General features: G+C 42.4%; 1 protein-coding gene across 2 annotated transcripts in view; it reads right to left on the reverse strand.

Moving 5' to 3' along the window:
• The window catches only part of tln1 (talin 1), a 107,238-nt gene that overhangs the window by 39,386 nt on the left and 41,388 nt on the right, over positions 1-26,464 (reverse strand). The window contains exons 3-21 of one of the 2 annotated variants that reach the window (XM_063014781.1): positions 23,999-24,158; positions 20,369-20,466; positions 17,073-17,202; positions 16,766-16,918; positions 15,663-15,805; positions 13,749-13,876; positions 12,638-12,698; positions 12,148-12,252; positions 10,801-10,956; positions 8,913-9,014; positions 8,619-8,695; positions 6,771-6,951; positions 6,483-6,596; positions 5,997-6,105; positions 5,679-5,887; positions 5,453-5,551; positions 5,299-5,352; positions 1,286-1,453; positions 900-1,194 (exon numbers count right to left, since the gene is read on the reverse strand). In XM_063014781.1, the coding sequence (XP_062870851.1) occupies positions 900-1,194; positions 1,286-1,453; positions 5,299-5,352; positions 5,453-5,551; positions 5,679-5,887; positions 5,997-6,105; positions 6,483-6,596; positions 6,771-6,951; positions 8,619-8,695; positions 8,913-9,014; positions 10,801-10,956; positions 12,148-12,252; positions 12,638-12,698; positions 13,749-13,876; positions 15,663-15,805; positions 16,766-16,918; positions 17,073-17,202; positions 20,369-20,466; positions 23,999-24,128 (2,512 nt within the window). In that variant the 5' untranslated portion in view covers positions 24,129-24,158. The remainder of the gene's footprint in view (positions 1-899; positions 1,195-1,285; positions 1,454-5,298; positions 5,353-5,452; positions 5,552-5,678; positions 5,888-5,996; positions 6,106-6,482; positions 6,597-6,770; positions 6,952-8,618; positions 8,696-8,912; positions 9,015-10,800; positions 10,957-12,147; positions 12,253-12,637; positions 12,699-13,748; positions 13,877-15,662; positions 15,806-16,765; positions 16,919-17,072; positions 17,203-20,368; positions 20,467-23,998; positions 24,159-26,464) is intronic. The other variant, XM_063014782.1, reaches the window with a different exon arrangement.

The following is a 26,464-nucleotide window of genomic DNA, read 5'->3' on the forward strand; positions in this document are numbered from 1 at the left end:
TGAATTAGGTAGGGCCTTTCATATAAAACATCCTGCTCATGATGCTTAAACATCTGGCTAAACTTTTATATACACCTATCAACATTATGACCACCTTCCTAACTGACTGGTCTGCGGCTATGCAGCCCCATACGCAACAAACTGCGATGCGCTGTGTATTCTGACACCTTTCTATCAGAACCAGCATAAACTTCTTGAGCAGTTTGAGCTACAGTAGCTCATCTGTTGGATCAGACCACACGGGCCAGCCTTCACTCCCCACGTGCATCAATGAGCCTTGGCCGCCATGACCCTGTCGCCTTGGACCACTTTTGATAGATACTGACCACTGCAGACCGGGAACACCCCACAAGAGCTGCAGTTTTGGAGATGCTTTGACCCAGTCGTCTAGCCATCACAATTTGGCCCTTGTCCAACTTTCTCAAATCCATACACCTGCCCATTTTTCCTGCTTCTAACATCAACTTTGAGGATAAAATGTTCATTTGCTGCCTAATATATCCCACCCACTAACAGGTGCCGTGATGAAGAGATAATCAGTGTTATTCACTTCACCTATCAGTGGTCATAATGTTATGCCTGGTCGGTGTATATTGTACTGATTTCAAAAAAGCCATAATGAGAACTTTGGCTGCGTCCAAAATCGCATACTTAAACAGTACATACTAAATTGGAGGTAGTGCGCACTGCTTGGCCGGTAAAGCAGTAAGCTCTTTTAGTACACAAGTGTGCAGTATGCACACAAACTCATATGTACTACGTACGCCATCTTACCAACGTATGCGATTTCGGACGCGGCCTTTGTGAAGCAATAGAACACAGATGTTGTAAAACACTGCCCACTGATAGAATTGAAAAATGTGTCGTACACAAATAGGTGGTAAAACTGATTGACACACCTGCATCTCCCATAGAGCTGAAGATGTTCTCCGTGACGTCCAGGATGCGGTCGGTGGCCTCGCCGTGGCGTCCGATTGGCTGGCCGCCGCTGGCGTACTGCTTGATGTGCTGCAGCAGCTCGTTGAGAGCCTGAGTGACTCCTGTGGCGGCAACACCCACTTGCTTCAGCAGCTGCTCGTCTTGGGTGGCCCCCTGTGACGCTTCCACGCAGCCTTCCACCGATTTAGCCACCAGTTTCCCTGCCTCGATCAGCTGCTCCTGACACACTGGGGAGCTGATGGTAGGAGCCACCACCTGCAAAGATGCACAAAACCGAGAAACATAGGAGAGTTAAGCCGCTTTTGGGCTTCGTAATGCTGGCAACCAAAGCGTGTTTTGCTCTTACCCGTGTGCAGGCCACCAGCTGTGAGGTGGAAAGGGCACACTGTGTAGCAGCAGCGATGACCCGGTTCTGATGGGCAGAATCTTCTGTTTTCTGGGCCACGTTCTTCGCCTTCAGCACCAGAGTCGCTGCTGCGGTAGCTACAGCCTTAGCCAGCTTCATCAGCATGTCCTGCAGAGCACATGTACATACTTAAGCATTGCTAATGTTAGCATTAAATTGCTTTGTTTGCTATATCTATTATGATTGTGTACAGTTATTACGAAGTGTTGCACCGACATCTGTTACTGTCAAATCAGGTGACCTCAGTGGGCAATTTTTGTCACTTCTATTTACATGTACAAGCATTTTATGCATATTAGGTGTGGTCACACATCAGGTTATGAGGGGTTGCACTGTTACTTCCGCAAACCACTGATGATTCATTACTTCTGTTTTGCTGCTGTTCTGCTTTTAGTGGTAAATGCCGTAAAGGCGAGTAAACAACGTTACTATGATGTTGCTAGACACGCCTGCTTGTCGGCCGCTTGAGTCACAGGTTTGCTGGTTCCAGACCAGCAAGATTTTGAGGCCAGAGAACCTGTAATTTTGTGGTGTAAAAGCTCTGAACCAATCAGGATTTTGGCACCAGCATCGGCAGCATCTCGGTGGAAAGTGCTTACATTCATATTGCGCTGAGGTTACAGGTTATATTACGTATTTCAAGTTAAAGTGTTTTAGAAAGTACAACGTCTTCCCCCCAATTTTCTCCCCTACTCTAGTCATATCCAATTACCCTGATCGCGTTACGCTTCACCTCTACCGCCACAACCCTCCACTGCTGACTGAGGACAGCGAGACTGACACACGCCCCCTCCGACACGTGTGCAGTAGCCGACTGCATCTTTTCACCCGCACGAGGCGAGTTCATATGCGGATCAGCTTTGTGTACGGAGAGCCACACCCTGATCAATGCATTATCCTTCGTCCCTGTGCAGGCCCCATCAATCAGCCAGCAGAGGTCGTAATTGCATCAGTTATGAGGTCCCTATCCGGCTCCCACCCTGTATGAACAACAAGCCAGTGGTTGTTTATGTAGGCGCCCAGCCCAGCCAAATGGCAGAGCTGACGAGTTCGAAGTGTCAGCTCTGGTGCATTAGCGTGTTTTACCGCTGTGCCACCGGAGTGCCCGAGAACCTGTAATTTTGTGGTGCAAAAGCTCTGAACCGTTCTGGATTTTGGCCCTAGCAACAGCACCATGCCGGTAGAAAAGGGCTAACTGAGAAAGTCCTTACATCCATATTGTGCTGAGCAGTCTTATGGGGTTGATGGTATGGCAGCCGATTAAAATATACTTTTTTTGTAAGTGGTACATCACATAATTGACAGCATGGCACGTTTTCTCCTATTAAAAGATGTCTGAGTGACCAGCATGGCAAATTGTATAAATCGATTGGTCCAGCCTAAACATTTAACTGTGATCCATTATCTTACTTGGTTACAGTAAGAGGTACAGTAATAGATGACGGGTTACAATACTGTCAAATGTAAGCTCTAAAACAGTGAACTGTGATCTGAACAACTGACATTCAGGTCTAGTGCACAGCCTGGATTCTTTCCACATGGTGACTGATAGTAAGCACAACGGACGAAGTGGCATGTCATGAGGTTTTGTTTAAAACAGGCAGCATGGAGCTCCAGCTTCAGCTGAGCTGTTTGTGCCGTGATGATAGCTACCTGGAAACACATGCCAATGTTTCCCTTTCAAATAGATAAAATGAATCAAATTGGGTGTTATTCTGTTTAAATGTACTTTAAAGCCTGGAAAGAACAACCACAAAAATGCTACACAACCACTGATGGGGCAGTAAGTGTACCCCGCCTAATGCCTGGAAGCAAATGCTTATGAGTCACGACACAGGAACAACCCCAACCCACCTCAGTACACTAGAAAAAAACCTGGATGCATCATAGGTCACTGGAAAAGCTCTTGGATCTGTATTAAGCAGTTCTCATAAAGCAGATGTTTTATTTATTAATGTCTTTTCCCTGCATGTGTAGCTATTTATTGTTAGTAAAGAGGACACATGAAGACCCAGCAGAAGGCTCGTATAATTCAGAGTAGCTATCATCAAGCCTCATTCCATGGGTCTTTGATAAAGGAGACTCTAACTGCATGCCTCTAGGGGGTAATTATGTCTTTACCCTGCCAACAGCCCTTCACAAAAACTCTACCCCAGGGAAAATCAGGTTAAAGTTCTTCTCTCTCTAGCTGCAGCTGAATACACGGGATGATTACATGTACTTGTTAGGGACATGCATGTCATGACAGACTTGTGATTTTGATGTTGCTTCCCACTGTTGTTTTACTGTAAATGAATGGAACACGCACACTAAATGGCCAAAAGTATGTGGACACTTGACCATGTGCTTGTTGGGGGTATCCCACCTACTGGGACGTTGTGTAAATGCCAAGTCCATGCTATGGATGGGTGGATGGATGGATGGATAGATAGATAGATAGATCACTGTATTAATCCCAAAGGGAAAGTCACGGGTTTTTTATTGACCTTTTGTCCATGGAGGTCTAGATTTAATCCCCCAAATTGATTGGGGAAAGTAGACTCGCCCTTTTCCCCCTTAATTTCAAGTTAGGTTCTGGTTCAAAACTTACAGTCTGGGCACTTGGTCAAGTCAAGTCAAATTTATTTGTATAGCTCTTTTTACAACAGACTGTCTCAAAGCGACTTAACAGCATCCAGGACCAACAGACCAAAGTCCCTGTTGAGCAAGCCGAGAAGAAACCTTGAGAGGAACCAGTATCACCAGGGACCCATCCCTCTTGGGTGGCCTAGAGAATAATTTGAATTATTCTGTCATGTCTTGTGTGGTGTAGCAGTCTAACGTGTGTTCGAATCTCAGCAGAGCCTCCGACTTGACCACGCGTCCAGACAGACACAATCGGCCATGTTCGAGAAAGGAAAGGTAGGACGGGGTCTCATCCCACTGCAACATGCAATCTCTAGTACTGGTCAGGACGCCTGAGCGAGTTGCGTGGGAGTCACACGGAGCCTAAAGTGGCTTTCTGTACATGTCTATGTGGCAATCAAACATATACATTACATTACATTTTCAGCATTTAGCGGACGCTTTTATCCAAAGTGACTTACAATTATGACTGAATACAGTTTTGAGCAATTGAGGGTTAAGGACCTTGCTCAGGGGCCCAATAGTGCTGGTGGTGAGGCTTGAACCGGCAACCTTAAGATTACTAATCCAGTATCTTAACCACTGAGCTGCCACTGAGCTACCACTCCCCACTCCCATGCCCATTGGAAACACCGGCTGGTGATAAGAAGTGGCCTTAGATTGGACATGTGTCAGAGGGGCGTACAGTAACCCAGCTCTTCTTGATCAGATCAAGGGTTGTGCATGCAATACAGGATTCACAATCGGGAATTGGAAATGACCAGATCTGGAGATAAAGGATAAAAACATACAGTCCTGGGGGACCACACCTACTTTGTGAACCAATTAAAAGTGAGGCTTAAGTATGTATAGGCTGTTTCCTAATGAGAACAAATAATGTCTAAAGGCAAACCTTCTTTGTCCATTTCAATGCAGTGTATATTATGCATCAAAGAATCATTTCTACACAAAAAACACTATTTTAATCACCCAAAACTACAAAATGTATATGAAATGTATATGATAACAGTAGATGATTAAGTAATAGAGACCCCCTCACCAAACGTTTTTAGCAATTACGAAGAGAAGGAACAGAATGTCTGCTCCAATAGTTACATACTCATCAAATATAAATTATTATAATTATTACAAATTCATCAGAAACATTCACTTTCTGGTTTTGCTGAAGCAGATTGTCGTGTAAAGATCTCAAGAGTAAAGTTAATGGATTAACGAACTCATACTATGATCAAATGAGCTCAGCTAACGCTACAGAACGTGATTAGAGAAGAATTAGTACGATTGGCTGGTGAAAATGAATTACTCAAGTTCCGAGGCCGTTTCGTTACCAGCATTTGACTATATTGGTGACTCCGTCTTGTGAGCGATCCTCTGCCTAAAGACTGGTTGAAGGCCAGGACAAAGACAATTTACGTACATTTTTCTTTAATGTAAGTGCTTTCATCATGTTGGAAATTTGGTGTGTGTACACAGGTGTCCCACCTGGAACTGCTGGTCAGCGTCACTCTCTCCGATCTGCTGTAGCAACTCTCCGCTGGCCTGGCCGACGTTACCGGCTGCCTGCAGGAGGTTCTGACGAGGCTGTGGAGCACACACGACATATTACATGACAACTGAAGCCACTGGAAGGTTTGACTATTATTCTTTTTAATTAAACTGCACTAAATTAACTAGCAGTTTAAGAAATATAAATAATAGAGTGTGGTACTTCGGCACTGGCGGGTTGGGCTGTCTTTAGCATGTCCGACACGGCGCACGCCAGGTTGCGAGCGGCACCCAGGAGCTGTTGTCCATTTCCACCCTCGTCTTCCATCAGCGCGGCCAGCAGCTTCACACCCTTGGACATCTCGGTCAAGTTGGAGGAGATGGTGGTCACGGCACAGCCTACAGCCGTGTAGTCCGTCTCTGCTGGGTCTCCTGTGACAGAGTACAAAGTGCTGATTAATTTACATCTAACCCCAACCCTTTTATCACTGAGTTGACAATAGTTTGATTTATTCTTTGATGTGCATGTGCGTGGACCCACCGGCAGTGAGATTGACCATAGACGCTGTTCCTGCAGTTATAGCATCAACTTGAGAATGGATCTCGTGCTTGGACTCGTCCATCTTATTCTTCCTCCAGGCTTGAGAAGCCTACAAATGAGGTGTAGGAGGAAATAGGGAATGAGGCAATGAATATCACAAACACCATATGGGAGGTAGCTCTTTGCATGCGATACAGCTCTGTGTGTAAAACCAGCACTGGCAGGTGAAAAGAATTGGCGCAGATTAGACATGGGTTGGAGAGGGCTTGTGGTGAACCGGCTCTCCTTTCAGATCTTGTGTTTTCAAACGGCAGCAGATTTACAATTGGGATGGGAAATGACTGAATCAGGATATAAAGGGGTAAAAAATCTGCATATGTACTTAGACAGTTGCCCCATCTGAATTCTAACCTCTAGAATGCAAAAATGCCCTAAATTGTACACAGTGCCATTGACCCAAACAAAGTGTGTGAAGAGTTGTCTCACCGCATCAGTGCCCAGAGGTGGCAGAGTATCAAACTCATCCAGCGATGCCTGGGCTGCTTGAACTGCCTGCATACTGGAGTTAATGGTGCCTGTCAGAGCCTGCTGGGCTGAGGTCTACAATAACAACATACAGACATGAATTACAGCTCCGTCATCATTTTCCCATACAAAGTTAGCAATAATCACACAAAGTGAGTGTGCATAAAAGCATCACACTTCAACCAATCAATAACATCTCTGATAAAGCAAGCAAGATCAAATGATCATAATCAGTTAAATCAAGCTCACCAGAGGAGGCATGTGCCCTGTGTGCATCTGACCACTGGTGATTTGCTGCTTGGCCTGGGGCATGGAGCCCATCTGAAAGCTCTCTGGACCGCCAGCACCTGAGCGCATGATGGCTGGCAGGGCTACTGAGCCGGTCTCAACCTTGCCTACTTTATTGAACTGCTGTTGCAGCACTGTTGACCTGGAATAAACACACAAAGAAATCAGCGATTGCATAGTGTATAATATGTCTTATTAGGGTATTTGCATCCTCAACCCCTCCAATCACCTGTTTTCTTTTTATGAATCACTGTATCTTGAATGGGTCATGGCAAGAGAACACTAAGCAGAGGGCAGGAAAACCCTGGACAGGGCACCTATCCATCACAGAGCTTCGACCACCCCCCTCCTTACACAAAGTCAGTTAGGTCTGTGTAGATGCCTGGCTGGCCGATAGAACCGCTCAAATTCAAACCCGGTGGGATAGCGTAATAAATCGCTGCAATGGACTGTTAATGCAAATATGAATTGTGCCAAGGTTGTGTCTGCTGTTTGATATTCTCCCCTCACAGATTCTGTTTCTTATTTTGTACGTGTGTATTTTGTTTTGTCATTTGTTTGCTAATTAAGCCATCCTGAAGTCAATACTGATTGTATGCAATAGAAATAGAAGACCTAACAAAGTACACCAATGAAAAAAGGAAAATAAATTTATAGGGTAACATTAAGCAGCTTTTGCCACAAGCCACATTTGCATTTTGACTATCATAAAAACCATCTTTAGTTAAATAATTGTGATTGCATATTTTTATTCTCGAGCCCATCTGAAAGCTCTCTGGACCTCCAGCACCTGAGCGCAATAATAAATGTAAAAATAATAAATGTATTTTCTTTAATCCAGAGTATGATCAGTCCTACATTTAGTCCCAAGATCTTCAATCATTTTAAGCTATAAAGACTTTGAACTTCAGTTTATAATGTAATATAGTGGAATTCAGTGAGTGCTTAAGTTTTATAACTCCTATTTTGCTCTTTACTTTTTTGCTATAATTGTCTTATTATTATAATTATCAGCAAAATTCCTATTCCTTCCAATTTGTTGGATTTGCAGAGCATTTATTACAGCTGAATACATTACTGAAATCAGACAATATTTAGATTATTTTTATGTATACAAAATTCCAACTAATACTTATACAGACATTTAGAGAAATGTAAAATACAAAGAATGTATTGTAGGAATTCTTAGGCCGGAGTAGCTCGTCATTTAACAAGCAAAATCGTTTGCTGGTCTTATCACCTTATTCAGATTCTAAATCCTGAACTTCGCTTTTATGACAGACCCCTTACAGTGTTAGCCTAATGGGTAGCGCTGCCGGTTACCAACATAGCTCTGCCATGCAGTCATTGTTGGGCCCTTGAGCAAGGCCCTTAATGCCTTTAGCTCCAGGGACGATGTACGATGGCTGCCCTTGTGCTCTGACCCCAGCTTGCAAAGAAGGTGGAATATGGAGGGAAATAATTTCACTGTACTGTCCATGTGTATATGTATACATGACACATTTATTTATTATTATTTATTAGGATTTTAACATCATGTTTTACACACTTTGGTTACATTCATGACAGGACAGGTAATTAATCAGATCAAGTTTAATGTCAAACACAGTCATGGACAATCAAACCCAGGACCTTCTTGCTGAAAGGCTACCCACTGACCCACCGTGCTGCCCGCATCCATAACAAGTAAAGGCATTCTATCCACCCTAAATTCTGCTTATTATTTTCCAGTGCAAGAGCAAATCTATCTCAAGTTAAACACCATTACAGAATGCTCTGCGATTTAGATACATGAATTTCCATACTCACTTTTTAGGAGAGACAGAGTCCTCCAGCATGGTCGATTCCTCATCTCCTTCCAGGCCAAAGTGGTCTTTGCTCTTTTTCTATAAACAGTGATGGAAGATACATTCAGTTCCGGTGAATTTTGCCATGTTACAGGTCACAGAGGGCTAAATGAAGCACTATGTTGCAAAGCTGTTATGAAATTCCATTGTCTGTTACAAGCTAGACACACAGTACAAAAATACACAGCAATAGTAATGTTAACAGAGCTATATACTAGCAAAGTATGTTTATACCATGTTAGGAAGGGAAAGCTACCTTTTTGAGAATGATGTCAATATACCCAGCAATCAGCTGTGCAATCTGCTCTCCTTCAGTGGTTTGTACTGAGTAGTAGCCATCCTGATAATCTCCAAAGTCCTATTGAGAGAAACAGTTAATAAAAACACATTAGCTAAGTCTTTATACATTTAAAATATACATGCAGGCCAAGGCTCATTGATGCACGTGGGGAGCGAAGGCTGGCCCATGTGGTCCGATCTAACAGACGAGCTAGTGTAGCTCATATTGCTGAAGAAGTTAATGCTGATTCTGAAAGAAAGGTGTCAGAATCCATGCCTCCATGGGTCAGGGCTGTTTTGGCAGCAAAGGGAGACCAACATAATATTAGAAAGGTGGTCACAATGTTATGCGTAAGGGTACAAAGGGTTAATAATGTACAAGTGAAGGAGAAACATCAGAGGTCCAAATTTTGTTAAAGGTTTCTAGTAAATCTGTTTTAAATGGAAGAAATGGCTGTGAAATTTGTGCAGCAAAACCACTAAGAAATTCCTCTCTGGTAAACGGAATAAAACGCTTTTATCCACAGACCAGGCAGCTGTCAACAGATCGCTTCTCCTTACGTTTCATATTAGTTTCTGAAAGATTATGAGCTGGCCATAGTCTTACTATAAGAGTCCATTAAGTTGCCAGTTTCAGATCTTGGTGCCAGTTTTAAGCTCTCTGGTAACCTGCCATGAAATAGTTTCCTAAATATTCCCCTATTTAAAAATGAATACTGACTTGGAAGTCGAACCTCTTTTTTCCCCCTGTGACGTAAAAGAGAAGCTAAAAAAACCTCAACAGGAAATCATCCCTTAAGTATTCAGCACACGCCTTCAATTTATTCTGTTCCAAAAAGACGTTCTGTGCTGAAGCATAGTTCCTCTTTTAAATGAATATCAAATGAGACATCCCAAAAGTCTGGACTCATTTGAGCGGCTCAGCTAAATTAATGCTCCAAAATAACCTGTCGAAAGTGAGCTGAAATCATATAAGACAGGGGTGTCGAACTCATTTTTACCGAGGGCCATGTCTGCAATGTGGTGGCCCTCAAAGGGCCGATTGTAACGTATCCTGCTGTGATTGCAGTCTTGGACAATATGTTGTTTTTCTTGGAGGCTTAATTCTGTGTTTGGTGTCAAAATGTCAAATTTATACTGTATATTTATAATGTACAGTATATCTACATTTATATTGTACTCCTTTACCACAGACACGGCCTCATAACACAAAGAGACGTACCGGTTTCTCTTCATGAAGCACAAACTATGTATGTGTATTCACTTTCCCATCTTTTATTAAATGACCTCCCTCTGCTTCAATTTTTTCTTCTTGAGCATTTTGGGATTGTTTGTAAATATTTCTCAGTATCATCTAGTGGCGGGATGCAATCACGTTGCAGGTCACAAAATTGGCATGCATTGTGGGAGATGCAGTTTATGTATGATTTTACAGTGTATTTTAAGACAACTGTTCTGCCCTCTAAAAGAGTTTCCCCCCCTTTCTCAGCTAGACAGACAGACAGACAGACAGACAACTCCCTTTAAAATACAGTTACGTCAGTTTTATTTGCTTCCTAACGGTACACTGTGTGCATCAGAATTGAGTAAAACTACAAAATGCAAACAATAAACAATAAAAAACTTAATACAGTACATGCACATAGCTGTAGTTAAGTGTTACATCCAGTACAACATGAAATTTAACCAAACATAAAATAGCACTAACGAGTTAGCATTTTGTGTAAAAATAATAATTGCTATAGTAACGGAACACAACCGTATTGAATTACAGAATTACGGTAAATTCGGACAACAGACAGAGTTGATCAGTCTGTAATAAGCTCATACAGAAGACCAGCAAATATAACAAGGTCATGTCTTACCAGGGTGAAGCTTTTAGGAGAGGCAGCCCAGCGCTTAATGTTGGTCAGGTTCCACTCTTGCATGACCTCCTTGGTCCTCTCGTCCACCCTCATCACACACTCCTTAGTGATGCCCAGCAGACGAGGAACCAGCTTGTTCTTGCCTTTCATTTTCTCCTGGAGACACAATCAATGGAAAAAAAATTACGTATGCATGTGTATATGTGTATATTTTTGGAGGGAGTATGTATTAGTACAGCCCTAGACTAGGGGTCTGCAGCAGTAGTGGAGATACAACTGGGTGATTGTATATATATGACCATCCAAAGCGACTTACAGTACTGTGACAGTATATATTTTCAAAGCAAGTTGAGGGTTAAGGACCTTGCTCAAGGGCCCAACAGTTGCAACCTGGCAGTGGTGGGGCTTGAACCAGCAACCTTTTGATCTGGACATGTTTACATTCCTGTAAAATCCTTAAGTGATTCGGTTGGTTTCATGGTCTTGTCAGCTGTTCCTAATTCCTTCTTCTACACCCTTACTCCCCCTTAATCTTCACCTTGCCATGGACTTGGAGAAGGAATCTTTGGCTTTGTATACATATAAACATTACTGAGTGCAGCCAGAAGGGGAGTTGAGTGATTTGGGGATGGAAAATAAGTACTTTAGCTGGCAGCTTTTATCAATTTAACTCAGTTGCTTATGGGATAAGACACCCAAACACACAGAGCAAGCTGATGTGATGGACATAGCTTAAAAACAGATGAGCTATGAATGAGGGAAAAAAACGAGCAAGTGAGTAAACAGGAGAAACCCAAACAACTGTTCAACATTAAACGTTCTTATAAACAAAGTCGCTAATCATAAAGTTTAATCATTAGATCATTTTTTGAGATAATAATTTTAATAATTACTTAATTGTTTTTTCTATTTTATTTATGCATTTTTTCCCATTTTCTCCCATTTTAGCATAGTCAATGTGTCTTCCGCTGCTGGGGGATCCCTGATTGCAGTCGAGGTGGGTGTGTTGCTGCTCACGCCTCCTCCAGCCCGCGCACAGCACTTTTGTGGAACCCTTTTTCACTTATGCATTCTGCGCAGGCGCCTCTCTATCTGCTAATCAGGGTCCTTACACAGCGTTTGAAGACCCCACCCACATAGTCCGGTCATCCCACCCTAGCAGAACCGTGTCTGCTGCATGCACTGCCAGTTACGCCTGCTAGATGGCAGCCAGCCGACCGGTGACAACGTTGAGTTTCAAACCGAGGAGTTCAGAATCTCTGTGCTGGTGTGTCACTTGGCCGCCCGGATAGTTATTTTTTGCAATTTGATACAATGTAATAGTGCTGCATAACAGAACTGATTTACCTTTACTAAGAAGAAGGACACGCCATAGGTTTTAAGAGAACGCGCCAGTTTCACATAGCTGACTTTGGCCTCGATTTCAGTCATACTCTGGCTGTTCTTGTGTGCCTGAAATCAAATAAAGTACAAACATTTAGCAGACTTCAAGTTTTCAATATTATTACTACTGTAACATAAACCAATGCATCTGATACTTTGGATAATACAAACACACACTAGCTATTCCAAAAATTACAAAGCTAGAGGTAGCAGATACACACATAAAACACACATTCATTATTTCATCCTGATGCTGTGTACTGAGTGCATATTCTGCCCCGAGCTTAACACCATACAAATAGCTATTATCATCCTTGCAAAGGCTGCTGTACGTAGTTTAAAATTGACTGGGTCCAGCTTGTGTGCTTTCAGCTGTGAGAAAGCAGAACTGTGGCTTAAAAAAGTGACCCTCTCCCAGAGACCTGTGTAAACCATACTGAATCTTTGTGCTTACCTGAAAGATCTTTTTCTCGCCTTTGTTTTTTATGTACTCCTTGGGTAAGAATTCTTTTAAACTGGAAGGGGTAAAGAGAAACAGGGTCATTCAACTATTCAGTGCAGAAAAAAATGTTATACAGAATAAACATGAGATTCATTACAGAACTCCAACCTCAAACACAGTGATACAGTCTTTTATTGGTCATTAAAACACAGCTTAGTATTGGCATTATGCTTTAGAAACACAGACAAATTGATATTTTGTTTGTTTTTTTGGCCTTTCCTGATTCAGCATGACTGTGCCTCTGTGCACAAAGACATGAAGAACAGCTTGGTTTGAAGAACCTCCAGTGGCCTGTACAGATCCCTGACCTCAGCCTTGGAACAGCTTTTGAATGAACTGGAACATTGACTGGTGCTTTCAGTGCCCAGCCATACAAATGCTCTTTGACTGAATGGGTACAAATTCCCACAGACATACATAAGTCTGGGGAGAAGACTAAAAAGATCACATAAAGGTCACTTTATTTTAATAATTTGTCCAATAAGCTTAAGGTCAGGTATCCAAATACTTTTGACCACATAGTGTATATAATGTATGCATGCTTTCAGTCCTATTTTTTCTAAAATGTCAGGACTATTTAAAACAAAACAAATGTAATAAGTACAAAGTTAAGTACATAAAGCCTTCATTCTAAATTGCATATTAGTTACTGTAAAGTGTCAGCATATTTCGTGGTATTGCACTGATTTGCAGTCGTATGTGGTTTGGGACACATCCAAAATGATGGTTGATGCACTTCCTTTCAAGCAACTAAAGCCTTTCTGAAAAGAAGAGACTGCAAAAATACCCTGCTAATGCCAGTGTAAATGAATTCTGGGAGATCTGATTATTAAAAATTCTGCTGATAATATGATAAATAAATAAACGTAAAATTAAAATCTGTGCCACATGTAAGCTAAGACATTAGAATCAGCTAGCTGGTCAGCCGTTAGTCACTAGGGTTTTATTACAAACGCTTTGGAAAATATTCACTCTACATGGCATTAAATGAATCCCTATTAAAATGGTTATAAATAATTAATGCTGTAAAATATGTAAACACATAAGAGAAGCTGGAACTCACTCAAGAAATCCTGGTTTGTGTTTAGATTCGTTGTGATCACCAAACTGGATCTGACACTGGTACCCTGCAAACTCACAAGCCTTGTCGAAGGAGACGGGGTGGGATCCGTTCAGAATATCGTCTCGAGCCTGTGTAAAAGCACAAGACACAAGAGTGTGTTAGTATATACGTGTACACAGCCTTATGGATAATGCTTTATACCACTGCAACCAATAGATCATTATTTACACTATACGACCAAAGGTTTGTGAGCACCTGACCATGAGCTTGTTGGACATGACAATTTATTCAAAAACAAAAGGTATTAAAATAGAGTTAACTCTATGTGATCTTTTCAACTATAACCACATCCACTTTTATGAGAAGTCTTCTCATGACACTTTGAAGTATGTATGTGGGAATTTGTACCAGTTCAGGCAAAAGTGTGTTTGTATGGCTGGGCATTGATGTTGGTCAAGAAAGCCTCAACTGATGTTTCAGTTCATTCGAAAAATGTTTAGTGGGGTGAGGTAAACCAAGCTTTTCTTAATGTCTTTATAGACCTTGCTTTGTGCACACTGGCACAGGCTCATGGTGGAACAGAAAAAGACCTTCTCTAAACTGTTGCTACAAAGTATATAAAGGATATAATTTCCTTTATATAATTGCTTTATTACATGTGTTATCAATTGTTGTGGCTGGAAAAAAAACTAAATTTAATAATTAGAAGGGGTGTCCACATACCTTTGGCCATAGAGTATAAAATATATTAAAAGGAAGAACACTGAATGATTATATTACCAGATTCCTTATACAGGCCTGAACTTCAGGACTGGAATAAACGAAATAAATTGTGCTGTATCAGGGCTGTTTTACATGTTGTGTTTTGCTGTAAGCAAATGGCTAACTTGCACTATGTTTAATTTGACTGGGCATCTAACAACTAAAAGTCTTGTACAACAAAATGGAACAGATACACACAGGGTGGGATATAAACAGACTCTCTTCTTGCTGCTCATGCGATACGCAAGTTTGGCTTTTGGGGGCTGTCAGATGCAGCTAAGCATGGCTCTATGTACGGTATATGGCTCTGCGTGAGAACCCAACACTGGCAGGTGATAAGAAGCGGCGGCAGATTGGACACGTGTCAGAGAGGGCGCATGATGATCAGGGTGTCCTCGATAAGATTCAGGGTTGTGCAAGCGGCAGCAGATTAGATTGGATGGATGGATGGATGGATGGATGGATGGATGGATGGATGGATGGATGGATGGATGGATGGATGGATGGATGGATGGATGGATGGATGGATGGATGGATGGATGGATGGATGGATGGATGGATGGATGGATGGATGGATGGATAGATAGATAGATAGATAGATAGATAGATAGATAGATAGATAGATAGATAGATAGATAGATAGATAGATAGATAGATAGATAGATAGATAGATAGATAGTACCAAGCAAAACAAAGTCTGAAGCAGTAGCCAGGACATTCCAATTAAATGTCATTCATAGTTAATGAGTATATTGCATAAAAAGTACAAAAAATGGTTTTATAACATACAAAATGCAGTTAATTCAGTTTCCAATCTGTGTCTGGGCCCTAAATAAATGTGTCTACAGAGAAGTAAAACGCCTAAAATTAAACATAAATGCAAAAAGGAGAACTGGAGCTCCTCTGGAAGACACCGGCTACTGAAATTACAACAGAGAGAGCAAAAAAAAAAAGCAGAAAAGCACAAGTGAGATTAACCAAGTGACTGTGCTTAAACAGAATTACAGTCTTTATACAAAAGATAACAACCCTATTGCACATGATTGGTGCTGAAAGTCTATCAATAACAAATCAAAGTAAACAAGGTTTAGAAGGAAGCTGATAACTAACTGAATAAAAGGTATTTAGAGATCACTGCAGTGCAAGTCTGACCTGTACATAGAGCAGGTTAAGCTGAACTGGGTCTCTGGAGTCCACGTTCTGGTCAGAGTAAAAGAACTTCCTTCTGAGAAGAAGCATCTCCGTCTCCTCCACACCCTGCTCCCGCAGCGTTCGCCCGTGGTCCAACCAGTTCACTGCACACAGACGAATGCAAGTGTTTTATACAACAGAATAATCTGGTTCTAATGTTTACTTATGGTCCAGTGGAACATCCAAATCAAAAGAGGCACCTATTTTTATATTTTGTTTATGCATTTTCTCCCTTTTTCTCCCGACTTTAGTGCCCAATTGCATCACGGTTCCTCTCTACTAATGCCGACCCCCGCTCTGATTGAGGAGAATGAAGCTAACCCACGCCCCCTCTGACACATGGGTAGCAGCTGTATGCATCGTCACCTACACTTGGTGAGTGCATATGCGGATCAGCACTGTGTACGGAGACACACACCCTACACAAGATTCATCAGTTTAAGTTTTTAAAGTCAAACACGGTCATGGACAATTTTGTATCTCCAATTCACCTCACTTGCACGTCTTTGGACTGGAGCTCCCGGAGGAAACCCATGCAGACACGGGGAGAACATGCAAACTCCACACAGAAAGGACCTTGATATACAGTGAATAAAACCCTTGCTGTACATTCCATAGTTTATATTATTATTAAGACCCCCAACCAGGAAGACAGCCAGTAGAAATGGACTACAAAGGACATATTTAAATTGAGGGTGCTCGGGTGGTACAGCAGTCTATTACGCCAGCCTATTACTGCTGAGATCCAGGTTCGAATCTCAGTGGTACTATCAGCTGGCCAACATCTACATGATTAGCTATGTGTGGAAGGGAGGAATGGCCAAAACACAGCAATGGATTTGCACCCTGTCGAGGATAATTCTGTCTTGCGTCCAGTGTTTCCTAGTGGAAACACTAGGCCTGCTGCAACCAGGATGATAACATCGGTTTTAATAAATGCCTCTGAAAGTCTTTTTCATCTCATCATGTGACTCCTAAGTTACTTAATCTGATTAATTCTGGCCCTGAGTTTTAATGACCTAATGAGGGTGGCTAGAATGCAGCGTGGTGATAATCTGACATACGCTCATCATCCGTGTGGAGCTTCTGCTTGAGTTTTTCCATCTTTTTGTCGTCCCTCAGGAGGGTTTTATCTTTCTTTAATGTTCCTGTGATCTCCTCCTTCTTCTCCTCAACCACATCCCGAACCAGCGAGTACTCATCATAGTTTGTAATGCCTGTGAAGTAAAAGGGTTAAAACATTAGCATAATCCAGTCTGGCATTAACCAGAAATAAGAGCTATAAGAAGCTTACTGTAAAACAAACCTAATAAGGTTCTTACTGTGAACAGCCAGGTCTTACTCTTTCATGTCAACTTTCAGCTGGCTTACCTATCCTGGCGCAGATGGTCATGAGCATATCACTGACGATTTTGGAGTCGTCCACCATGACTGTTTTCACCGTCCCGTCCAACATGCGGATCTTGAGTGGCCTCTGTTTCTTCTTGTACTCGAGTGTGTCCTGTCGATCACGATCAAATTAAAACATTATCCTGTCCACATGTTTTTTTTCATTCTTTCTATATTACATATATTGTAAGCTATTGGTCAGGTCTGCCCATTGTCCTTATACACCGACCAGGCATAACATTATGAATAACACTGATTATCTCTTCATCACGGCACCTGTTAGTGGGTGCGATATATTAGGCAGCAAGTGAACATTTTATCCTCAAAGTTGATGTGTTAGAAGCAGGAAAGAAGGATTTGAGCGAGTTTGACAAGGGCCAAATTGTGATGGCTAGACGGCTGGGTCAGAGCATCTCCAAAACTGCAGCTCTTGTGGGGTGTTCCCCATCTGCAGTGGTCAGTATCTATCAAAAGTGGTCCAAGGAAGGAACAGTGGTAAACCGGCGACAGGGTCATGGCCGGCCAAGGCTCATTGATGCACGTAGGGAGCGAAGGCTGGTCGTGTGGTCCGATCCAACAGACGAGCTCCTGTAGCTCAGATTGCTGAAGAAGTTCATGCTGGTTCTGATAGAAAGGTGTCAGAATACACAGTGCATCGGAGTTTGTTGCGTATGGGGCTGCATAGCCGCAGACCAGTCAGGGTGCCCATGCTGACCCCTGTCCACCGCCGAAAGTGCCAACAATGGGCAATGGAAAAGGTGGCCTGGTCTGATGAATCACGTTTACTTGTATGTATGGTTTCTTGTATTTTCGGGTGCATGTATGCCTACTCCAGGGCTACAAAACATGCCCACTTTCTATTGGCTGAACGATTCTTATGAACTTAATAATTAATAACCAGAGAATGCGAAAATTAGTCTAGTTAGTTTAAAAGACTTTGAATACATTAGTATTATGCCTTAAAAAGAGCAAATAGATCAGAATTTTTCCCCTTTATTTCCCAATCTAATCATCTCTTATTCCTGATTGTGCATCCGCTGCCGGTTGCACAACACCCGATCTGATTAGGGACGACCGAATCACCACACCCACCCTCCGACATGTGTCCGAGCTCTGTGTGACCACCCCCCACTCACACAGGCACCCGAAGCAGCCCCGGAGATTCCATATTGAGGCAGCAGCTGGAATAGAACCAGTCCGAGCTTCCCATCTTCTAAAACTAATTGTGTTAGGTTGGTGGCTTTGTTAAGATCGAAAAAGTGCACACTCCGTAGTGGTGTGCTAGGACGTTACACCAATGTGCCACCTGAGCGCAAATGTAAGGTATTTAAGAGACAGCAAGGTTGCATGGGAACATTTGCAGAACAGCAGCAATAAGAATTTAAGAAATGGGCAGTGACAAATCAACCAGTCACCCAAATGTTGATTGGTCTGCTTTATGCTCTAGACTAATGTCAACATTACAGTAAGATTATTTTACAGATAGAAGGAATTATTCATCAGCTGCTTTGTATGGAAATCGAATGTGTACGTGAATGGCTAGAGATTGGCTTCAATACAGTACAGTTTGTGTTTCATGTTAAATTTGGTGTAATTATGGTATAAACAGAATAACAACTGGCATGAGGTCCGCTCAACATGGAAATTATGGACTACGGAGATAAGCACAATCAAAAAGATCTGTATGAATGCCAGCTCTTATCAAGCCTCAAAAATCTAACATGTTTGTGTTTTTCTTCTGTTTGCAGAAGAGAAGTTCAGCCAAAACTGTGCTGCCATGTCGCTTTAAAATTAGGAACATGAGCAAAAACGTGCCATACAAGTGAAGTTCACTGAAATAAGGTAATTCCCTAATTGTAATCTTTAAAAATTTGGTTGTAAATGCAAATATTGGGTATGAACAGCAAGTGACATGAGATCCACACTATGGTGAAATGGCCGGGGGGAAAAAAATCCAGTTCTATTCTATTCTGATTTACTTCAAAGTGACTGGATTTGGAAAACAGCCATTAAGGTTTAAGTTGTACATCTGAGTAGGCCGATCATAACTGGCCAGATGAAGAACATCACCTTCTGGAGAAGTAATCAGCTGATCTCTTAAGAGCTTAGCTAGACCTATTTTACATGTGTACCATGTTAGGAAATGGCATGGCTGGCATGTGATTATTAATTCTGTACAAGAGGGCCGAGCTAAACAGGTTAAATATTTGTTTACAGTTTCAAACCTGAGTCTGTTTAAACGTGCACAACAACACGTATAATGATAATCTAGGACAGATGGTATGCCTGTATTTAAGGAAGAATGCCTTTATACCCGAGTACAGTATGATGAAATTATTTTTCCGACTACCTCGAACCCCTGGAGCAGACAGGGTTAAGGACCTTGCTCAAGGGCCCAACAGTGGATGCAAGGCAGAGCCTGGATTCGAACCAGCAATCTTCCAATTGGTAGCCCAAAGCTCTACCACTAGGCTACCACACGTCCCCAGGTCTTAAAAACGTGGAAGCTGGGGTTGGAGCTCAAGGCGCAGCTATAGTACGATGTGCCTGGAGCCGAGGGGCTTAAAGGTCTTGTTCAAGGGCCCAACAGTGGCTTGATGGCAGAGCTTACATTTGCATTTTCGGCATTTAGCAGACGCCTTTATCCGAAGCGACTTACATTACAGTTACAGTATACAGTCTGAGCAACTGAGGGTTAAGGGCCTTGCTCAAGGGCCCAACAGCAGCAACCTAGCAGTGGTGTGGCTTGAACCATCAACCTTTGGATTAGTAGTCCTGTGCCTTAACCACTAGGCTACGGTGGAGCTGGCATTTGAATTCACAACCTTCTAGTAGGTAATCCAAAGCTCGACCTACTGGGCTATCATTGTCCACATAAATAATGGTAGCGGTAGCTCAGCGGTTAGGGTACTCAACCAGTAATCAGAAGGTTGTCGGTTCAGGTTTACCAGGTTTTGCCTGGTACCATGACAGTATGCACCCACCCCTAGATCATGCCTCTCATGTGAATGCAGCCTAAACTTGAGGCTTGCTCCTATAAAAAAATTCACATTTGCTGACTTGTGGCGCTTTGTTATCATACAGCTTTAAAAGCCATCAAGATTAATTACCTTAATATAATTCTAACACACCCTACAAAACTCATTCTTTCCTTTCCAAAGCTTTTGCATGCACACAGACAGACATGCCACTGACCCTGGGTAGTAGCGTATTTCCTCTGTGTGAGAGGCGGGTGCTAGGAGGTAGACATTCCCTGCTGAGATAGACGACTGACTCACCCCATTTCTCAGCATGTAGTAGTCTAGTGCTTTCCCTGCTTCGAGCCAGATGCCTTTCTTTGGGTCCTCGTCTGACAGGAAAAGGCCGTAGTCGTTGGCTGGAGGGGGAGAGAATGTAAAGCTTAGTTTACTTGCATTTAAATATGAGAATGTATCTGTTTTGAAAGGTCGGACCCTTGAATGAATAAGGAATGTACATATGTAGATCAGTGTTCCAGGATTGATCCAGGATTGTACTATATATAGAAACTAGAGATGGAACGATCGATCGGCTATAAATCGATATCGGCCAATTTTTAATCAAAATATGCTATCGGCGATCGGCGATATTACCCAAATGTAGCCGATCCGATCGTGTGATATATAAAGATCACCTCCATGTTAAGCTTAACAGCTCAGTGGATTGATCCAGACTTTGAGCTACAAAGCACCAACCATCACATCACCATTCATCAACCATCGTACAGAAACCATCGTGAAAGCTCTTCATGACCTAAAATAACATAATTAACGTTGTGCATCATACATAGTTCAGGATCATCTGCTCTGACTGACAGAAAACTTTTAGCTCCACAGATGGAACGAGTCTGACTCGGTTACACATCTGTGGTAATAGCAGTTTAATGAAGCTTTTTAATGTAAGAGAGTCACACAAAATGTTCTGTAGTAGCTGGTGTTTATTTAAAACCACGACATTAATTAATAACAGTAAACACGGAGAGATAACTGAGAAAAGAAACTTACGCTTCGCATAAAATGAATCGACTCATGAATCACTTATATCGATACTGTGAACAGAGCGTCTCTCTTAAAGGCGCACACACGTCAATGCTTCTGTCACCGGTTTATCTTCACTGTTCGTCCTATTTTTAAGGTTTTTTCAGACTGAACTGTATAACATCTAACGTGCGTGTGTGTGCGTGGTCAGTTAGACTAATGAGATATGTCTCCCGTGGGTGAAAAATTTACTGCTTAAGTTTTAGAAGTAAAAAAAATCTCGCAATGCCGCCACACCCCCTGGTCAGGCACTCGCGCTCCACAGGTTGAACCCCCCCCATCGGAATCGGCCGATCGCTCTGAAAAGAAATCGGAGATCGAAATCGGCGTCAAAAACCCCGATCGGTACATCTCTAATAGAAACCTCAGATGTTTACAGTACCGTGGAGGAGCTAAATACGCAGTAAAATTCCAGGTTTCGGTTGAGTAATACTGACCACAGGGCAACCAAAAATAACTTAAGCTGGTGACTCCAAATTGCCCCCAACATGCCTCTTATTTTATAAACATGCTTAAATTTTTAGCTCTCTTTTGTGTTCACCATCAAGGTTCAGCCTTTCCATTCACCGTGTCTCAGAGATCATGCTTCTTTATAATCATTGGCTTGCTATTTTAGATGCTGCGCATTCCATACGAACTGTTGACGTTAGCCAAGAACAGGCGCTCAAAGTGGAAAATTACTCACAGGTTTGGACAAGGATGGTGAGGACCATGTACAGAGGGAAACTATTATGCAGGGCCGGAGAGCCGGCCACACCCCGACGGCAAAGCAAAAGCTGCTATGCTAGAAACTCTTAACTAGTGTTAAATATTATGGGTTATTTTTAGGTTCTGGCGGAATGATCGTTCATTTTTCTGATGGGAGGGGCATTTGTGGGGGCTGGTGGTAAAATGCAGGGAAGGGCCTGTTCCTTTACACACACTGAGACCAGCCCGTGGATCAGGGGTTTAACGAATGCTTCGACTCGTGTGCTGACCTCACCCCTTTTATCATGGGTGATCAGGCCCGAGCTCATTTCAAATCAACACCGGGGGGCTGAGGAATCTGATAACTCCACATTTCCAGAGTACATGCTGGATTAGCACTGATTAGTGTTAGAAAAGAAAAGAAACAGAGAGGTTCTTCGTCCTGGATGGTAGAATATCTTAGGAAATGAAAACATAATGCTGGCAACAGGGATGCAAATTCTGCCAACCGTGGGAGGAAAGCGGAGCTCCCGAAGGAAACCCACGCAGACACGGGGAGAACATGCAAACTCCACACAGAAAGGACCCCGACCGCTCCACCTGGGGATCGAACCCAGGACCTTCTTGCTGTGAGGCGACAGTGCTACCCACTGAGCCACCGTGCCAGCCATGTAGAACAGTAAGACTAAAAACACTGTAAGCAGAACCAGTAAGCAGCTTTCTGCAGCATTTTATAGATTGACTGTATAGTATTTAGTCTTATAAACATTCCTTTTCATTTTTAACATTTTACTTTTTTTTTTTAAACCTGATCAGGGTCTTGGTGGGTCCGGATTTCCCAGAATCCTTGGGCGAATGGGCATTTAATTGTTATTTTATTAGGATTTTAACGTCATGTTTTACACACTTTGGTCATATTAATGACAGGACAGGTAGTTACTGGTTACACGAGATTCATCAGTTCAAGTTTAATGTAGACACGGGGAGAACATGCAAACTCCACACAGAAAGGACCCAGACCACTCCACCTGGAAATCAAACTCAGGACCCTCTTGCTGTGTGGAGACGGTGCTACCCACTGATCCAACGTGCTGCCCCAGTTGAATAGGCGAATGCCTGAATGCAGTAACACATTCCCCACTTAGACATAGCCGGTTTGTACTGATTCAAACTTTGGATTTCAGCAGTAATGGGCTGGCTGTTTGCCCCCACCCCCACCCCCCTTCCCAAATGTATAACCTTATGAACATATAAGGAATAAACCAGACCTGGGCATTGTACGGCCAACCGTATCCCCAACCGGCCCGCATGAGGTCCGTGGCAATTAAAAATCAGACGTAAATAAATGTACATCATACATGCAATATAACACGATTGTTTTTGACGGGAGTGTATCCAGCTTCACCGTAATGTGTCGGCGAGCAGAACTGAGTGTGATTGACGATCGAGTTTTTAACAAAACATGAACTTCTGAAGTATTTATTCACTGAAGTCAGATGTAAAGCTGTTTAAGGATCACAATTAAGGTTTTAAATCGCTGTTATGGTACTAAACAGAGAAATACAAGAACATGAACGATGCGGAGCGTCACTTCTGAAGCTTCACTAACTAAACTGCAAAAGCAACTTTTATAAAGTTTAACACATCCAGAACTAAAGCAGTTAGGACCAGCTTTGTGATTTTAAAAAGAATATCCAACAATAACAAAAGACTGAAAAACAGCAAATGAGGTAATTAGACTCCAAACAAAATAGTGTAAAGTTTAAAAACCTGCACATTTTGTTCACATTTATTTTTGAAAAATTGGTTGATTAAATAGTGAAATAATGTTAATGCTTTTACTCTGCCTACTTCTGATGGTAACATCTAAACAGTAACATTATCAGAACTGTACAATTTACTGCTTTTTATAAAGAGATCAAATTAATACTGAGCAGAATTAAGTTCACCTTATTGGTCCGGCCCTCCACAACAGTCCCAGTTTCTTATGTGGCCCCTTGGAAAATTTAATTGCCCACCCCTGGAATAAACAGTCTATGTGACAAAGGCAACATGTAACACTCTAGAAAGTGAATAAACTCAATCTGTGTTGCACAAACAGTAAGCTGAGTAAATGTAGGTTTTGGTACTGGAATGGCAGTGTGTGGTGTGATGAACTACACTTACGCTGGCCGAGCTGCGCTTCTGGAACTCTCTCCCTGATGATTCGACAGGCGTCGTACACCATAGTGGAGGGCTCAAACTGCATGGTTTTTACCACATTTCCCACCCCGATCTTTAACGACAGCGCCACCATGACTGTCTTCTTTCTGTGTCACTGCTACACCTTCAGAAAAGAGACAAATGACAACAATGATTGAACAAACAAATTACACACAAAACAAACTGCTCAATACAGAAGGTGCTTTTCCTGTGCCAATACAGCCTAATTTGCCAATTGATTAGGTACACGTACTGTATGTGGTACCAACAGTTGAAACAACATTGGCACACCTATAGAGATACTTACCGCAGACCATTTCCATTACCTGCCATGAACAATTTCCGGGCACCGCAGGGCAGAAACACATTCACACACGCATTTTAGTATCTCCAATTAACCTGACTGCATGTCTTTGGACTGTGGGGGGACAGAAACCTATGTAAACGTGGGGAGAACATGCACACAGAAGTGCTACCCACTTTTTATTTTCGCTTTGCGTGTTCTATTCTGTTTAACACCAATTTTTTTATGTAGTCAGATATTGTGGTTTAGCATCTGATAGGGGAAGTCTGTTGTTTGATCTCGGGTACCAAATAACTTAATGGAAAGTACCACCACAGGACCACCGATGCATTGCAAAGATGCACCTAATAGTCTATGTTAACTCATTTTACAATACTTCGAATTAGAAGGAGTATACGTATATATACATATATATATTAAACAGCCCTGACCCATCGAGACATGGACTCCACTAGACCCCTGAAGGTGTGCTGTGGTATCTGGCACCAATATGTTATCAGCAGATCCTTAAACTCCTGTAAGTTGTGAGGTGGGGCCTCCATGGATCGGACTTGCTTGTCCAGCACATCCCACAGATGCTCGATTGGATTGACATCTGGGGAATTTGGAATTTGGAGGCCAAATCCACACCTCAAACTCGTTGGGCTCCTCAAACCTTTTCTGAACCAGAAATGTGGCAGGGTGCATTATCCTGCTGAAAGAGTCTTCAAGCAGTATATTGTGTGTATGTCATTTGGTAGTTTATTTTACCCATAGGGTATCAACCAAAAATGTCTTGGACCAAGAAGAGATAAGTATGGCTGGAGGTATATATATATATATATAAAATGGTATGTTTTATTCTGTGGAAATGCTTGGTTTTAATTATTGCTTTGCATAGTTGTGTAACAGCCAACAAATATAAAGCAGATTTATGTGATGTGGCTCAAGCCTCCTCAATTATTAAAGGTAAACATTGTTGAACATTTATATGAAGCTCTAACGCACACTGTGATGTAGATCTTGGCTTTCTTCAACCGTCCAAAAATAATAAATTTTTTGAACTGTTCCAACATTCCACCACAAACCATTTATAATGTGCAGGGTAGGACTTAAAAGGAATTTAAAAGCTGATCAAGCACTCAGCTGGTGCTGTGAGTGTGGACTAAAGGTGCTAACACACCACTGCAGAGTGAATCTAAGCAGAGCCGCTGAACTGGCCAGGCATCTACACAAACACCAGTCACCTGGGCGAGTGGGAAGAGGATGACACGGAGTGAAGCGTGGCTGTCCCTATGCGACACCAGTCTGTGTGGGAAGCCGACACTGGCAGGTGATAAGAACTGGCAGCAGACTGAACATGGGTCAGAAAGCTTTTTCTCAGAATTTTCTCCCCTAATCTAGTCGTATCCGATTACGCTGATTGCGTTACGCTTCCCCTCTATCGATACAACCCTCCACCGCTGACTGAGGAGCGACGCAACTGACACACGCCCCCTCCGACACGTGTGCAGTACCGACTGCATCTTTTCACCTGCACAAGGCGAGTTTATACGTGAATCAGCCTTGTGCACGGAGAGCCACACCCTGATCAGCATTATTCCTCGACTCCAGCAGAGGTCGTAATTGCACCAGTCATCCGGCTCATCCCACCCTGTGAACAACAGCCAATCGTTGTTCATGTAGCCGCCCAGCCCAGCCGGATGGCAGAGCTGAGATCCAATACGACGTATTCGAAATCCCTAAATCGAGTTTTATAAAGACATGGTTTGCAGTGGTTTTAGAATTGGCTGTTCAACAAGCTCATGGTCAGGTGACCATAGCTGCACATCTTGGATTTTTGTTTTGTTTTAACCTACATTTTGCTTTTTCTTTGATGTTTCTTATACAGCCTCTGAGTTTATAAGATTTTATTATTCTGTTAGAACAGGGCCATAAATGTACACACATCTTTCTAATGTTCTTTCATTCCCGCCGCCGCTTCATGTAGCCTTTGTTCATGAGAAAGTCATGAGGAAGATGATTTGAGCCCTTGTGCAATATTTTTGAAGTTCCACTTCCACAATGATTTTATCTCATTTATTTACAACTGTGCCATGGAACTCTTGATCATGATGATCATTTTCTGTCTGAACGTCTGAAAGGCA

This window comes from Trichomycterus rosablanca, chromosome 18 (genome assembly GCF_030014385.1).
Source record: "Trichomycterus rosablanca isolate fTriRos1 chromosome 18, fTriRos1.hap1, whole genome shotgun sequence".
NCBI classification, from domain to species: Eukaryota; Metazoa; Chordata; class Actinopteri; order Siluriformes; family Trichomycteridae; genus Trichomycterus; species Trichomycterus rosablanca.